This window comes from Pyxicephalus adspersus, chromosome 4 (assembly GCF_032062135.1).
Source record: "Pyxicephalus adspersus chromosome 4, UCB_Pads_2.0, whole genome shotgun sequence".
Classification (NCBI taxonomy): Eukaryota; Metazoa; Chordata; class Amphibia; order Anura; family Pyxicephalidae; genus Pyxicephalus; species Pyxicephalus adspersus.
In genome coordinates, this window is record NC_092861.1 from 86,549,751 (window position 1) to 86,566,842 (window position 17,092).

General features: G+C 36.5%; 1 protein-coding gene across 1 annotated transcript in view; it reads right to left on the reverse strand.

Moving 5' to 3' along the window:
* The window catches only part of PTPRK (protein tyrosine phosphatase receptor type K), a 229,580-nt gene that overhangs the window by 44,611 nt on the left and 167,877 nt on the right, over positions 1-17,092 (reverse strand). Inside the window, exons 14-15 of the mRNA XM_072410218.1 lie at positions 8,460-8,598; positions 4,784-4,825 (exon numbers count right to left, since the gene is read on the reverse strand). Coding sequence (XP_072266319.1) covers positions 4,784-4,825; positions 8,460-8,598 — 181 coding nt within the window. The remainder of the gene's footprint in view (positions 1-4,783; positions 4,826-8,459; positions 8,599-17,092) is intronic.

The window sequence follows — 17,092 nt, forward strand, 5'->3', positions numbered from 1 at the left end:
ATAGATATATAGAGGAGACAGGGAAGGATGGAAAATGCCTTTCACAATTTCTGCCGTTTGCCATTCTTGAATTCTAACTTTGTTTATTCGGACTGTCCATGCTTTTATACACCTTAAACACAAATGTAGATATATAGCAAAGTAGTTGCTGAAATCTTGCTGCACTATAAATCTCAATAATACTGAATAGCAGCTTATGATAAAAATAAAAATATTAAAAAAAGCACTTGGTTAAGGAGTGAAAAATGGTGTATATGAATCCAAGTATACCTAGTTCAAAGGCTTATTCTTATTCAAATGTGGCTGCTGTTGGCAACAGTACATTACAGTGGTGATTTGAATTTAATGTAATAGGTGATGGTTAGCTAATGCATGTTATAGATACCTTCCCAATAGCTTGGATAGTGGTGTATATATATAGGTGTACAATTAATGAGAACCCGATTACTTTAGAGGACTATTTAAAAGTCTGGATCCATGAAACTATCCTAATGCTGATTCTAAGAGCATTACACAGGGAAAGGATAGAGCTCAGGTGAGATTTATACTTGCAGTTCATAACCTGTTTGGATGCGGTTGCTATTGGCAACAGCACATTATAGCGAAAATTTGAATACAATGTAATAGGTAGCAAATGCAGGGTATAATTACCTTTCTAATAAGCTTGGACAATGGTGCACAAATAGCTATAAAATTCTGGGAATCATTACGGATTATTGTTGCAAAGGACCCTATTTAAATTAATAAAGCTTTTTTTTTCCTAGCCAGTGATATATCAACTTATTTAATAAAGAACTGACACTCTGACCTATCTGTCCAATTGAGGAATTAAATGTGGAAACAGAAGTGAGTAACCTGCATGTGCCGATTTTGATAAGTCACAACTGTGTATTAGACAATTTACATTTTGAAAATTTTTTGTGGAATTTTTTAGGTCAATATGTTGCTGAGGAAGCGGACTTCTGAGAAACGCGTTGAACTGTTATAAGCCTATTTGTAACAACTACAGAGTGATTATTGGAGCATGTAAATGTGTTTATATTTTTATGTTTTAATAAACATTTGTATTAACAAAAGATACATACTTGATGGTGAATATTCGAATATATGCCTTTGAAGTCCCAAGGTTATTGACCCTGTTATGTAAAAAAAATGTTTGTTTGCAAATTCATATTAAGGGATGTGGCATAGTTTGAACAAGGTTAAAAAATTTGAGGAACGTGCTTTTTAAATTCTATTTGTATTACTTTTAAAAAAAATTCTGGAAAGAATGAAGCAATTGGTTTTATCATAAAAATTACTATGCTAAAGGTTTAATGAATCAAAGACATTGACTTAGTTATAGGTAAGAAATATGGGATGCAAAAGACTGGAAATTCTTGAAAACGACTAAAGCTGTATGGTTGAAATATACTGCAAGGATTTTTGAGTAATGGTGACCATTTTTTTCTCCTTTTAATTTATATATATTGATCGGTCACCAGCCAACACTGACCATGGTTCTCCCACTGACCACACCAGACAGAGCTGACCTAAAACCCATACATGTTATAAAGTAAGGGAAAGTCTGGCTGGGACTCTAGCCTCCTACTAACTTTTCTAGGGATATCACTTATTTCTTTCTAGGCTGCTGTTGGAGAGATACCCTGAGAGTTTCTGCAAAAATGTCCTGCACAAGCTGACAGAGGTGCTAACCCTTACCTAAATTTGGATGAACATACATTTGAATTGAGAATAATTACATTTTACAGTAAAAGTCACTGGATAACAGTATATTATGACATTTAACTTGTTAAGCATAATGTATTACGAAACATCTTTAAATGAACATGTACAGATGAAACAGTTCAAAAACACCATAGAAAGTTTGGTGATACAATTACAAATAGCAGAAAAAGCTAACTAAATGTGGACTTGTTTCAGAAAATAGTGGCATTTCATTGGTATATACACAGTGCCTCATATGCGTGGAAAAACAAACTGGCTAGTCCTATTTGTTCCTCATGTTACCAATGACAACTTGAAATCAACTAATTAATGTGATGTCTGACTTGCTAAGTAAGGGTATTACAGCCACTGCACTTGGCTTTTTTCATTCAGTGTACACAAAAACACTTCATTTGAGACTAATGACCAATTAGCAACCTAAATGAACTTCTCCAGTGTCAAGCAGGAATTTAATTACATGCTTTTCTGAGACCAGTGCGTATTTTCTGTAACACAAGAACAATACTAGACAAAAACATGAATTTTTAATGGTGGTAAATTAGGAAACACATTTAAGGACTTGTCCATATGTGAATGGTACTGTAGAATGATAAAGTTTTAAAAGCAATTTGGGAGATGTTAAATTACTGTAAAGGTGACGAAGGTTTGCTAAATGACAGTCCTTGCTAAAAGGATCCTAGCATCAAATATATAAAGTGAGTGCATTCTAAGTAATGTGTATATGTAACACTCACAGGTATATCTTCACTTTAAAACATAACTAATGTCATCTTTCTTTCTTCTTTTTCCTATGAATGATTTTTGGCCATCTTGATTGGTTGTAACTTTTCCTGGCACATGCAAGGTAAGCTGGGAACCAAAAAGCTCATGCTGCGCATGCAAAGCTCGGCCTTTTCACATTCACTGGCGCAATCAGGCAGACAAGATGTCCTGTCCTCTTCTGCAATAACCACCTGCCCGATCTTCAGTTTTGTGAAGAAAATATGTTTAGTAACCTAACTAAACTTGGCTACTGCCTCTTTTTCTCAAGTCATATTATTGCTTTTTAGGATCCAAGAGTGACAAGACTGTCTTTATCCTAGCAGTATATAAACCAATATTTACTTAATAAACCAAAATTATTTTACAACAATAACTAAGATGGTCATAGACATAACAGCATAGTTGGGTAGGGCATAAGTCAATCAACTGTTTCTATATACTCGCTTGCCTACACCTTGACAAGGTGGCCTGCTGAAGTTCAAACAGAGGAATCAATGGGGAAAAAAGTTGATTTAAGGCACTTAAAAATTTGGCATGGTTGTTCATGCCAGTTAGGCTAGTCTGAGGATTTTCACACACAACCAGGGTTTACAGAAAATGGTCCGAAAAAGGCAAAATATGCAGTATGGGGCAGTTCTCTGGGCAAAAATAAGTTGTTGATGCCAAGGTACAAAGGTGAAAGAGCCTGATTGGTTTGAGGTGATAGAAAATGAACAGTAATTGAAATAGCCACTTGTTACAAGAAAGGTATACAGAAATGCATGTCCGAATGCAACACTTTGCACCTTGAAGCAGAAAGGCTACACTACACCGCTAAGAATAGGTACGTGAGGAAACAATTTGCATATCATCAGAAAAAAAAAACGGACAAGAGAATCTTGGAAAAACATTCCTTGGTCTGATAAATCTTCTGCTGTGACATTCAGATAGTATGGTCAGATTTGGTATAAAGAACATGAAAGTATGGATCCATCGTGCCAAGCATCAACGCTTTATTGCTGGTGGTGTAAGGGAAATTGTCTTGCCACAATATCCTCCTTAGAACCGGTTAAACATTAAATGCCCAGATCCCCTAAAGTTGTTACTGGCCATGCCCAGTCTGTTATGACCACAATGTACCCATCTTCTAATGGCAACTTCCAGCAGGATAATGTGCCATATCACAAAGCCTAAATCATGTCAAATTGGTTTCTTGAACATTACAATGAGTTCACTGCTCTCATAGGACTTCCACAGCAACCAAATTCCAATACTATTGAGCAACTTTTCAATGTAGTGCAATGGGAGATTCACAATATGGATGTTCAGCTGACAAATCTGCAGCAACTGTGTGATTCTATCATGTCGATATTGATCAAATTCCCAGAGGAATGTTTCCAGCATCCTGTTGAATCTATGCCACAAGAAATTACGCCAGTTCTGAAGGCAAAAAGGTGTGTGTGTGTGTGTATGTATATATGTATGTGTGTGTACATATATATATATATTTTTTTTTATTATATATAGAAATATATATTCACACACCGTATATTTGCTGAAGATTAACTTGAATCATGCAAATCAGGTGACTAGCTACCTTTGTTCAGTTGTCATAAACTGGGATTTTGGTATCAGGCTGGATCAGCTTGTGTCAAAAGGATATGTAGAAAACTAATTCTATGTAAATAAAAACTAGTTAAAACAAAGAAAGGGTCAATGTAAATAAGGAACAGAACACATTTTTCCCTTATCTTGTTATAGTGTCCCTTTAAAGCATACCTATAGGCCTTTAGGTCAATATTAGTTAAGCAGCAAAATGAGTTAAGGTTCAAGGACAGAATTTATTTCTGAGTTCTCATGAACTTTGCTCAGACAGATGTTCACCTTCCCTGTGTGTGGACATAATTACTTTAACAGGTCAGTGCTACCAAAACTTAGGTTTTAAACGGTTATGTGTGGATACTGATAGGCGGACTCACTCAGTGTCTTTAAAAGTGTCTTTAACATGGGGGATCACAACCCCTTTATAATTTCTGGAGCAATGGGGGAGTTTGGAATTGAGGTATAGAGATTTCTTCAGTCCTATGTTATAGAATATAGTTCTAAAATAGGTCAGTGAGCAGTTCATATTGCTGCCATGCACCCAAAGTTATTATCAGTTTAGGATGGACTGATGCTTTAATGTGATTCCATCATAAAGCATTTTGTGAGTGAATGGTTATCAACCACATTAGCAAACAGAAAGCACTGTATAAAACTTAAAATACATAAAAGCACATGAGTAGCTGGCTTGCAGACAACATTTGGAGCATACCTAAGGCTTCTAATGCAGAAGTTCCTTCGCCATGTAACATATCTCCAGGAAGTAATTGTAAAAAGGCAATAATTAATCAGTCCAATCAGAAAACATTACAGTATGACTACAACATTTCCACAGTAACATTACTTTATGTTTATACACAACACAAATCAGTATTGTTATATATAGGACATGTACTAATACATTTTTTACAGTTAACATATATTACTACAGTGAGGTTTTACATAATAATAACATACCAAAAGACAGAACAATCTTAGTTTTCAAGCAGAGTAAACTGCCCATGCAAAGAATAACACACATCTGTAATGGTAAGCAACTGGTGTGCTACCTCAGAGGGCCATTAGGTGGTGCTGTTTAATTTTTATTTTTTCTCAAGCAAAAGAGAAAATGGGAAACAAATACTCAAGATGCTAAAACTTTGACATGGGGACAACAGTACAGGGAAGAGATAAAAATAATCAAGTACAGTATAATTGTGGGGGAAGAGAAATGTGGCACATCTTGCATAGGTATGCATGCATAATAATGTAATCACCATTAAAAATAAACAGCAAGTACTTATGTGGAATACATTTAGCTTTTATGGGCAGTAATCACTTAGAGTAGACTGCAGTTTACCCTTTCCTTATCAGTAAGAATAGGACTGCTATGTGTGACAAAATGTTATCATCTTCATCTTTGAAATGTTAAACTGCCCTAAAGAAATATAATGTGAATACTGGAATTGAAAAAAGTCTAAGAAATGTCATTATTGGCGACATACCCCATATAATTGCTACTTGCTGCTTGAATCTGTTATTTGCAGAAGTAGTATAATTAACAAAGGTGTGTATGTTGGCACAGTGACTAGTCAAACTGATACATTTATCTGCCTTACCATATATTTCTCATACATTTATCAGCCATACAAAAGGGCTGGAGTTATTTTACTTTAATTATATAATTTCTAAAACAGAGGAGAATAAACATTAGGCTATATTTTGAAAAATTTTGAAGGTGCTTAAGGCAAAATAAAAATCCGACTTGATTGTTTCCTCAGGGAAATGTAAAAGTCACCTCTCAGTGTATTAAAGCTGTCAACCTACTTCTACAGCAGCAAAATCCAGTTAATTTCTCCTTATCTATGCTGGACTATTTGGTAAATTACAAGACTCCTTGAGGGTAGTTTCAGACCTGCAGTGAACTGCAGCATTCTGCCACAGGCTCAACCACAGTCCCAATCTCTCCCATTCAATTGACATGTCACTTTGGGCTGTGCAGTGGTTCTTTGAAGAATCGTACCACGGCCGCAGCCCGATCAGTGCAGCTAACTGGCACATGACAGTCTGCTGTGTGCCCAGGAGCTGCCAGCCACACGATTTTACACCTACTGGTCCTTTACTATACTTAAGTAAAGATGGTCATGTAACTTCAGATGGGTACTCTAGATCTGGGTATACTGAATTCAGCCTCTGCTTATGCATTTTCATATCATAGGTTCAGTTTAAGTGATGGAGGTTAGTGAAAGGTTCAATTTGAAAGAAAACTTTCTCAAATAATGTAATGTAGATTATAATATACTACTTAGGCAACACTTATGTTTCTAATGTTTCTCATGGCAGGTCTAACCCTGGGCAGACTTTATGAAATAGAGGACAGAAAGCAGAATTTAGTTTAAAATTCTATGAATTAGGCAACTTGTGCAAGGCTCAGAAGTTTCTTTAGACCTAAAAATCTGTTTGTGACTTTGCCCTTAAGAACAGACTAGTTAACAGTGAGCAGAGAGTGGTAAAGGTCTAGAGATAGCAATTACCTTGCTTACAATGAATGGCCCAAGTAACCATGGAATTCAGTGGAACTTTTAATATTAGCAGCTTAGTAAGGAGATACCTCAATTAGCAATATAATGAGGACTAGTTGCTATTAACATGAACCTGTATGGCAAAACAATTGGAGCCCATATCAGCTTAGCAGTAATATAAACCTTGGGAACAAGTGGATACAATTAGGTCTTTCCTTACTGTAAGGTATATGCTAAGGAAACCCCACCTGTAATGCTACCTTAAGTATTGTTAAAGTGATCATTGCAACACCGCAGGAACAGCCATTTTTTAGGTCTTTCCTAACAAGTCTCTATACTTAGGATTGAAAACCTACATTTAAAAAGTAAATATTATGCACTCAAGCAAGAACAATTTTTAACTTCTGCCTTTTTGATATGCTTGTTCTTTCATATTGCTGGTATTGTATGTAGCACAGCAGAGTTTTCCTATAACAGAAGTTATCAATGCCTCATTCTATCACATCCTTAAAAGAGGAATATTATTTCTTATTTTAGGATAGCAGGTGGCATCATGCAAATCATTCCTTTTGTCCCAATAGCCAATCGTACATCCCATAAAAAATTAGTGAATCGAAACCTAATATAAAACCATTCATTTCAGCTATCATCAGTGTGGTGGAAGTGTGTGTAGAATACCAAATAAAAGCTTGTCAGAGGGATCTAAAGGAACCAAAAAATCCCTCCACTTAACCAATGTGTAGCACAGCAGAGCCTTTCTTATAAAAGATGTTCACATATCTCATCCTACAATGTGTCTCAAACAACCATTCAACTTGAAATGAAGCTTAACAATTACAACATAGGCTAGCCATAAATCTTTAAAATGATAACTGAGCAAGCAAACTCAAATATGAGAGTGTAGGATACCCATTTCAGTGAAAGGAATAGTATAGACTATATTATTAATGCTAAAGACACCCTGCAAACAGATAAAATCGTATATTGTTAACATACTACACCCATTATAGACAGCTATGTAAATAAATTGAAATGGTTAGATGAGATTAAAACTATGGGCTTATTTTACTTTTTGCGCGTGTTAAGCAGGCCATTCACTTGAAAGAGGTCCTTAATGAATCATAACACACAAGCACATACTGAGGTCAGGGGCATTGCTAGATACCCTACATGTGCACTGTGGTACTATTCCCAATGAATGATAATATTTATAAGTGTATGTTCTACACTTTAAGTTTATCTTGAAAAATATGTCTGTTTCCGGAACCAGGTGCGCAAAAAAAACCCAATATGGCATATTCAAACAGCAGTAAAAGTGATTTTTGCCAAGCATTCATTGGTGGCGAATCACATGCACCATGAAGAATTAGCATAAACTCATGTATGCTAAATATCAAATTCAATGCTTTTTAAAAATACCAAAAAGGGTTTAATTAGGATCAGAATTTCCATTTATTCAAATAGACAGAAACGGGACACAATGCTGCACTGCTGTACCCAAATTGAAAATTAGAAGACACATTTATCTGGTTACTGCTAATACTCCGGTAACACAGGTTTCATTTTCTGCTTTATTTTTTCTTAAAAGGATGTGTGATCCATGCATACAGGTCAAGCTCTGTACACATACAACTATCATATCAAACTGTAAGGCAACTCCAAACCTAAGGAACCATAAACACGTTTCATTTACATTATAAGCAAAAAAAATCATACATTTCAAACCTGCAAAGGTTCACAAAACACACAACTTCCATATAAAAAGTTTACTACTCAAATATGAACATAAACACAAACCAGTAAAACCTGCTATTCACAATGGCTTCCCAGTTATCTAGGTATGACCAACAGTTATGGCAAATAGGCAATTTTATTTTGTGTCCTTACCTTTTTTTGACAATTAAAACAACAACTAGGAGTAGTAAGATGAATACTAATATCCCAGCGCTAATGCCAGCTATTTTCACCACACGATCAGTCTGCTTGGCAGGATCAGGAATAACCTCTGGTTCTTCAACTGCAGCAGCTGAAATGGAAATAATATGTACAATTACTAAACAGAAAAAACAAACTTAACTGTAATTATGAATATATACTGTATTGTTCCCACATAAAAATATGTATTCAAAAGCATCAAGGTAAGTCAACAGCATAACAAAATTTGTTGTTATTGACCTGTGTGGACCAGTATCTGCCACATATAGTCAGGGAAATTAGGCACCAACCTATACAAACCAATGAAGTCATGACAATTCCAAAGTGATACAAAAGTAAATTCTGATTGGATGTATTGGGAGTACTGAGCAGTTAAAAAACATACAAATCATCAAAGGGTCACAGTATGGGTTTAATTATTTCTGTTAGTTTTTATTCTTGAAACACTTTTAAAGATTATATTAAAATCATTTTACTTAAATGTACTACATTTTCACAAATTATAAAGATACAAGATGCCAACAAACTTACAATATTGTGGACGAACTAACCCAAGAAAAAGAGTTCTTCCCATTCTATAGTACCTGACGACTACCCCCAGTCTGCTTTAATCTCCATGAATTTACAAATGACCAGAATAGATGTTTTTTACAAGTGACCTTAGGCTTCCTCGCTGCTATTTTTTTTTCAAGCCACAAGATAATGTGCTGTCTGAAAGCTAGACACTGTTACACAGACAAATGTACATTTTCTGAGCCAGAGAACACAAAAGAGGAATTTAGAAAATGTGCTATTTCCTAAGCACATGCTGCAGGTCAGGGATTACATGAGGTAGCAGTAGGTACCCTTGCATTATATGCTGTACAGCTGCACTACAAGTTTCCCATTCATAAGGACAACTGGTAGCGCTTTGTCATCTCAAGCAAAAAATAAAGTCAGATTGCATTAGACATTCAACTCTTCAGTATTACCCATGGGGGTTACAATCCAAAATAAGCAAACTAGTATGCAGGGATCAAGGTCTGATCCATATTGGGACAATTCTCTACTATCTTTGATTACCATCCAATGTCCCAAACACTTTCCGGCTGCAGTCAGAGAATATTCACTATTAAGATAATAAAATTTAAAATCCATCCGTTACTTTATTTAAAAAGGTATTATATAAACCCTTACTAGGGGAAACATGGAGTATATCATGACATATATCCAACTTCCAATATTGCTAGTTGCCTTGATGCCATTCTGACCCTATGACTTAAATACTGACAGTCACAGAAGATCAATAATGTCCGTTACCACATTTCACTCTGCAAAGTTAACTTCAAACACAATAAACAGAAAGTGGAGAGGGGAACAAAATATAAGCTGCTTAGTGAGAGACAAAAAAAAGATAAAGAAAAAATATCTGAATGGTCTGAGGATTCTGTAATTCTAGCCAATCACTAGGGTCAAGGAATAGCCCATATAGAACATGACACCAAAGTCCCATAGTTGCCACTTCTTAGGACAATACAGATATGAAAAACACATATACATGTACAGATCAGTATCTGTGGAGTTCAATACTTTTTGGATACTTCTTGAAACACACGCCTATTGCATGCAAGCATATGAGCTGGGATCAGTAAGACCCATAGAATTCAGTCATTTTGCTATAGAGATGACAAAGTTAAATAGGTTTTAAAAATATCAATTCAAAACAACCCATCAATTCTTAACATTTAAATTATATCTATATGTATTAAACTGCTAATCATACAGGCAACACCATTTATCCTATGACAAAAGATGACCCCCAAATAACTGCCATGCACCATGCAGAGGGGACGTTTTTCTTACAGATGTAGATTATTTTTCTAGGTAGACATCAGATTTTATTACCAGTGTCCATCTGTGCAATAAATAGAATACCTAAGAAACTGGGCTAACTGCCGTTTACCCAAATGATTTTGGTAGCCTCAAGCTCTATAACAGCAGACAAAGTAAGCTTTTCATAAGTAGTGTTACAGTTATTTTGTTGTGAATAAAAGTTAATTTACAAGTATTTTCTGTAACCACGAGGGAATCTCCCCACAATCTTCACTTCTGGTTACAAATGCTATATCATTTTTTTCTTGCAATGCTGCAGTAAGGATCAGATATACTGCCTAATGAAGTGCAAAACTTGATTGTTCCACCACCTCCTGTGCTCTCTTCTTCCCTCAACTGAGGGAATATTGAGGGAATATTCAACCAGAGGTTTAGAAAGCATATATCTACCAAACAAATTAAGCAAAAGCAGGGAGATAATTTTTTTCTGGCAAGGAAACCAAAGCAGCATGGTAATGACATCAACAAATCGTACTCCACCATCTTCAGAGACTAGCAGACAGAGGCAGCAGGGCCTTAGGTTATGAGGTTTCTCTTTTTCAGAACAAATTAAGGCAAAGGGTATATTTTCAGGGTATACCTTTGGCATATTATAAAGTTTGCAGTGAAAAAAATAATGTTCCATATCCTCACTTTTTGTACCAAGGCCCACTTTAAGCTTTACAAACTAGCATGGTGTACCCTGAACTATGATTGACAAATAAATATAAATAAATAAAAGGCAGATTGCCATGCATGATTCTGATCTAGACAGAACTATAACCACATAAGTTTGCCTAAAATTCGACACACAAACATTCCGGTAAAGTACTAAATGGAGAGAATTTTACATTATAGATTCTGTTTCAAAGAGCCAAGAATCTATCATCGCTGCTGTTTTATTATGAAGTTCCTTATGTACCCTTCTCCTTTCAAGCAAATCAACCTTGCAGTTTTCACATTTGAGCAAGTGAGTCTTTCTTTTCATCAGTTTTCCAGGTAATCGGTCACCAACCAGTGGTCAGCGAGAAAATTTTGGGCGTCCACCTCCTGGTGAAAATTTTGGCCACTCCGACGGGTGCACTGGGTATGGACAGCAGGCCCGGGGCCTCTCCAGAGACACAACCTACCCACTCTCCCATTGCAGGTTCAGACCTGTCTGTGACAACCAAAGGGTTGGAAACCACTGTTCCAGGTTTTGAAATATACAGGGTGCGAATGTTTAGGGTGAGCTATGAATACCTACAAACTAATAAGTATAATACATTAGAAAATAAACTTGTGTACAATGCACACACAAATCCGTATTGTTTTATCAATGATTATGGTTATGTCTAATTTTTAACCAAATACATGTATAATTTGACAACCATACTGGTAAACTAAGCTCTGCCCGATCTGCTACTGCATCTCCTGTCCATTCCCAAACAGTGGGCAGCTAGACAAATCATAAGCAAGGCAAAAAATAGAAAAGAAGAGAGAGAAAAGTGGATAAAATTAATTATTGACCTGCTTGTTGCAACCACTGATATATTTCAAATATCTGTCTACATGAGCCCCTAAAGCAAGCCCATTTTTACAAAAACATTTCTGCAATAAATATGTTTTTTTTTTTTTTTTAATTCACACCAACATGCATTAGGGACCTTTTGATACTCCCAGAGGAATTGAATGGCCTAGAGAAGCTGCAGTACTGGAACAGAAGGTAAAAGGTATCGGCTACTAGTGAGCAAAGAAACAAAAGCAATAATGTTTTTCTTGAATTTAAAATTGAAAATGTAACCGATTCTGTTGATTTTAATGGCCAACAAGAAATTTTCTTGTTACTATAACCTAAGTTACTTCAGGATTTAGTACCGTGTTTCCCCGATGATAAGGCAGGGCCATCAAATAAGACAGCCCCCCCTTTTCATGTTAAAATGAAAAATAAGCCCCCCCCCCGCAAATAAGCCACCCAAAAAAAATAATTAAAACATACTCACCCGATACCCGGATCCTGCGTGTGTCTGGCTGCAGCAGCGTCTCTCCTCTCCTCTGCCAGCATCGTGTTTTCTCCTGTCTTGTAAAGCAAAGCGAAAGAAGCCGGCACAGCGCCACCTGCTGTTCCCCTGTCCTAACTGCCGTGCAATAGAAAAAAAGCACAGCGTGATCAGAAGAGGAATTTGAATGACAGAGTGATCAGAAGGAGAGTTTGAATGACACAAGATGATCAGAAAGGGAATTTGAATTGCACATGAGTGATCAGAAGGGGACAATGATTGGCACAGATTGATCAGAAGTGGACATGAATGGCTGTAGTCTTCTTCATGGGTAAATAAGGCATCCCCCTGAAAATAAGCCCTAGAGCATATTTTGGCCTTCAAAAAAAAATAAGACAGTGTCTTATCATCGGGGAAACAGGGTAGTAATTTACAATGTCTGCCTGTATGCATAGACTACAGAACTTACAGTTAAATGAAAAGTGCTTAAATGATCAAATACAAGCATGCTATTTTGACCTGATGCCAGAGAAATTCAGTGCAATAGTGTACTGAAAATTAAAGTTCCTAGCGAAATCTTCCAGGCTTCTTAGCAGGCATATTTTATCTGCAACCCCATCTGTTTCTTAGATTAGGCTCCAGGCAGCAGCTGTAAACCACTTCCAAAGATATAGTTACAGACTGAGGTTTCTAGTTTACTTCTGGCATCCAGACCTGGTAAAAAAAAACTTTATGAAGAGCTTCTAGAAACCTAATTCTGGTTGCTGTACCAACAGATACCTGAGACCATGGGAAACAAAACACATCACAAATAAGGGAGGACAGTGGTGTATTGTATATATTTTTTAGCTTACAAATAATGGAAGAAATACAAACAACAGGCCTTTTATTAGAAGAGAAATGATTAGCAGAATAAATATGGACTATTAAATCCCCAAAACAAAACTAAAAACAAAATCAGATTTGACGTAATTGTTGGCCTTTTAAATCCTGGATCTTTTCTGAATGTAAAGAAAAAAAAATCTAATCGTAACATAAAACATATCTTAATGCTAAACCTTATTCAGTCCATAAAGGAGTCATATCGCTTTAATCCAGTGCCAGCACCATTCAAAACCATGTCGTAGGGGCTTAAGGCATCAAGGGCTCTCATTGCCTTGTATCAATGGTCCAGGCTAGTGGTGTAATAGTGGAGGATATTTTCCTAGCATACTTTGGGCCTCTAAGTATCTACCTTACTATTGTTGCTGACCATGTCCATTCCTTTATGACTGCAGTGCACCCATTTTCTGATGGCTACTTCTAGCAGGATACCTCACCGTGTCACAAAACTCCACAGTCACCAGATCTCAATCCAAAAGAGCACCTTTGGTATGTGGTGGAAAGGAAGATTTGAAAATGTATATGCAACAGACAAATCTGCAATATCTGCATGATGCCTACATGTCAATATAGACCAAATTCTTAAGGAATGCTTTGTACACCTTGCTGAATCTAAGCCACAAAGAATTACAGCTACAAAGGTGGACCAAAATATACCTAGCAAGGTGTACTAGTGGCCAGGGTGTGTACATTCAAAACTAAACTAAATAACCTGTGCATTGTTTGTGTGTTGCACTCTTGGCTGTACAGAGGTATAAGCAATAGGAAATACACCTAACACGATTAAGTGCTACATGACATCATCAGATTTAACAATGTTTAGAATGCAAGTCACAGACTGGGACCACATGTAATAAAATCCTTTTATTATTATTAGACAGTATTTATAAAGCGCCATCATATTACGCAGAGCTGTACAAAGTCCATAGTCATGTCACTAACTGTCCCTCAAAGGAGCTCACAATCTAATGTCCCTACTATAGTCGTATGTCATTAATATAGTCTAAGGTCAATTTAGGGGGAAGACAATTAACCTAACTGCATGTTTTGGGATGTGGGAGGAAACCGGAGTACCCGGAGGAAACCCACGCAGACACAGGGAGAAACTGCAAACTCCATGCAGATGGAGTCCTGGCTGGGATTCAAACCCAGGACCTAGCGCTGCAAAGGCCAGAGTGCTACCCCCTAGCCACATTGCTGTATCCTTGCCAGGCATACGTAGAATTTGTAATTGTCTACAAAAGGAATTTCAGAAAAATTCCCACAAAAATGCCAAACAGCCAGTGGGATTCTTTCGACAGCCCAGTCTATAACTAGGTCATGGGTAAACAAATTTTACAACTGAAAATAAAGTAAAGCACTTCACATATAGTTAGTTTTTTTCTTTTTTTTTTTTTTTTCTTTTTTTAAGCTTCTGATTTAAGAGACCCAGTGACTAACATTAACCTGCTATTAGTGGTATAGAAGACAAAGAATTGGTATAGATAAGCATTAGAGAGGATCTCTAAGTGACTGCAGTCAACTATGTGCCCCTGAGCACAAATCTAAGAAAAGCTCTGCTGATTGTGCTGCATAAGGAGAGTGCTTTGGGCAGTGACACAGATGTTGCTGATATGCTTTTATTTATAAGTAGGACTTTCATTTCTTGCTAAAATGATTCACAATAGCTATACATAATAGGATCAATGGAAAAAAAGTGCTGTATGCAATGTTAGTGGTTTACCAGTATTAGGGATCCAACTGACAAATCTTTATCTTTTGAAGCCGCTCAGAGCTCAGCTCATCGTTCTAAGCTCACAAACTCTCATCTTGATTCTCATTTTTGCAGATTTGCAAAGATTTAAGTGTGACATACGGATGGCATTAAGAGCATCAAGGGTTTATACACCACAATTCAAATGACACGAAGACAGAAGGCGGAAGAAACTATCAAGCATAAATAAAAAAAATAGCCCAAAGACCAGCTGTGCTGCTGACCAGTGCTGCAAAATGGAAACAAAGGGTTTTCCGCTTGCTTATTTAAAGGACAAAATGTTTCCTTCTATATTAAAAAAATTGAAATTTATCTAAATAAATGCTAAACACTATGGACTATGGATTCCCTCACTGGAATCGTCCAGGTCCATGTGGTTCAATGGCAGTAAATGAATCCCACCAGGGAATATTTGAGGGAATTTTAGATTCCCCATTTTATAAATAGAGCCCAATGTGAACTACAGGTGAAAAAATCAACAAAACGTTATGCTGCACACTTTTTTTTATATTCTTATTAGGAACAGGTATAATGGTAAAAGAAAAATACCTACACAGCAAATGTTAACATGAAATATTTTTTTTTATGTCAGTTTTTTTATGCATAAATATGCATATATTATGCCTTCTCAACAAACAAGAAATGGGTTTGCATTTTAGAATATACAGTATGTGACAAAGACCATGTTTCTGAGTAAAAGGCTCAGAGGTTACTTACCTGCCTAACTCCAGTCTTTTACTGTGTTCAGGATCTTCGGCCATCTTAGTGCCTGGATTCAGGTCATCCAACATCGGGACGACCCCTAGAAACGAACGGGGCTTCCCTGCTCATGTGTGTGCAGGATGGAGGCTTTGGGGGGCAGTTTGCATGACTTGCAGAAGAAATCTTTCTTGTTCTGCAAGCTCTTTTAACTCTTTAATGACCAAGACAAACTCTGTAGTTTTTTTTTTAATATCCAAATAGAGCTTGCTATAGAAGTTAATAAAAGTCTAGGCTCCACAAAGATTTTTTTTTTTGCTTTTTTTGTGATTAACTCACAGTGAGGATTTTATACAGTAACTGACACCACCCTGCCTAATATGTTGAGACAAACATCTGTCCTAATTGCATTTATTAAAATAATGTACCTGTTCAGACTTGCATACACATTCAACTTAAGAACAAACCTACAGTCGCTATCTCGTATGTAAACCGGGCACTACTAAATTTTGGCCTGACATGTACTGAGCTGCGCATGTGCAGTTCAATGCACATTAAAAGAATGTTGGTGACCATCACCTGTCCCTTTTTATTTTACTTATAGTTGCACTTTAAGAGCTGCAAAGTAGTGTGTGAGAGCATAAAAATGCCGATACAGAGGACTCCAGGATGAACTAAAGCCCTGCGACTCTCAGAGTCAAGGGTATATGCACATTAAAAGGGAGGAGACGTGCAAATTTAATGAGAAACCAAGTTTCTAACTTTTTTTTTTTTTTAGATGAGTGTTGCCACACAGTACTCTGTTCTTTATCCTCATTCTAATCCAGTTCCATTGTCTTATCTAGAACCACATTTAGTTTTGCTTGTCTACTGTTTTTTTTTTTTTTTTACACCAGCAGCAGAACCAAGACATCAAATAGCTGTGCCAATATGAATATTATCTTCCTTTGTACCCAAAGGATCTACATTTAGTAAATGTTGTGTATCATCTCATAGCTTCTCTACCTCAACAGTTGTCATTCACTGTGATTCACACAAACTACTTGTCTCCATTTCCTGATATATAGAATGGGGTTCAGAACCTGTGCTCTCAGAGACTAGTTATGAGTGTTTCAAAAAGCAGAGGTACCCGGGTACGAGTCCACAAGGGAAAAAAGTTGGCTGGGAGGAATCTGACTTATGCAACTTTAGAAAAACATACTGTGCTACTATCCATAGTTAGGTGAATTCTGGATCCAGGAAGTTTAGTGTGAGTTGGGGGTGCACTAGTTGTTGGTCTCTAGAGACCTACTTCAGTCACCAGTCAGTATTTTAGCTCAATGATATTTTAAATAAAGATACTATGTCAGCAGCCAAAATGTGAGAAAAACTGGAGAATTTTTTTTAGCAACAAAGAGAAAAGAATTTGTGTAAGTAGAAAT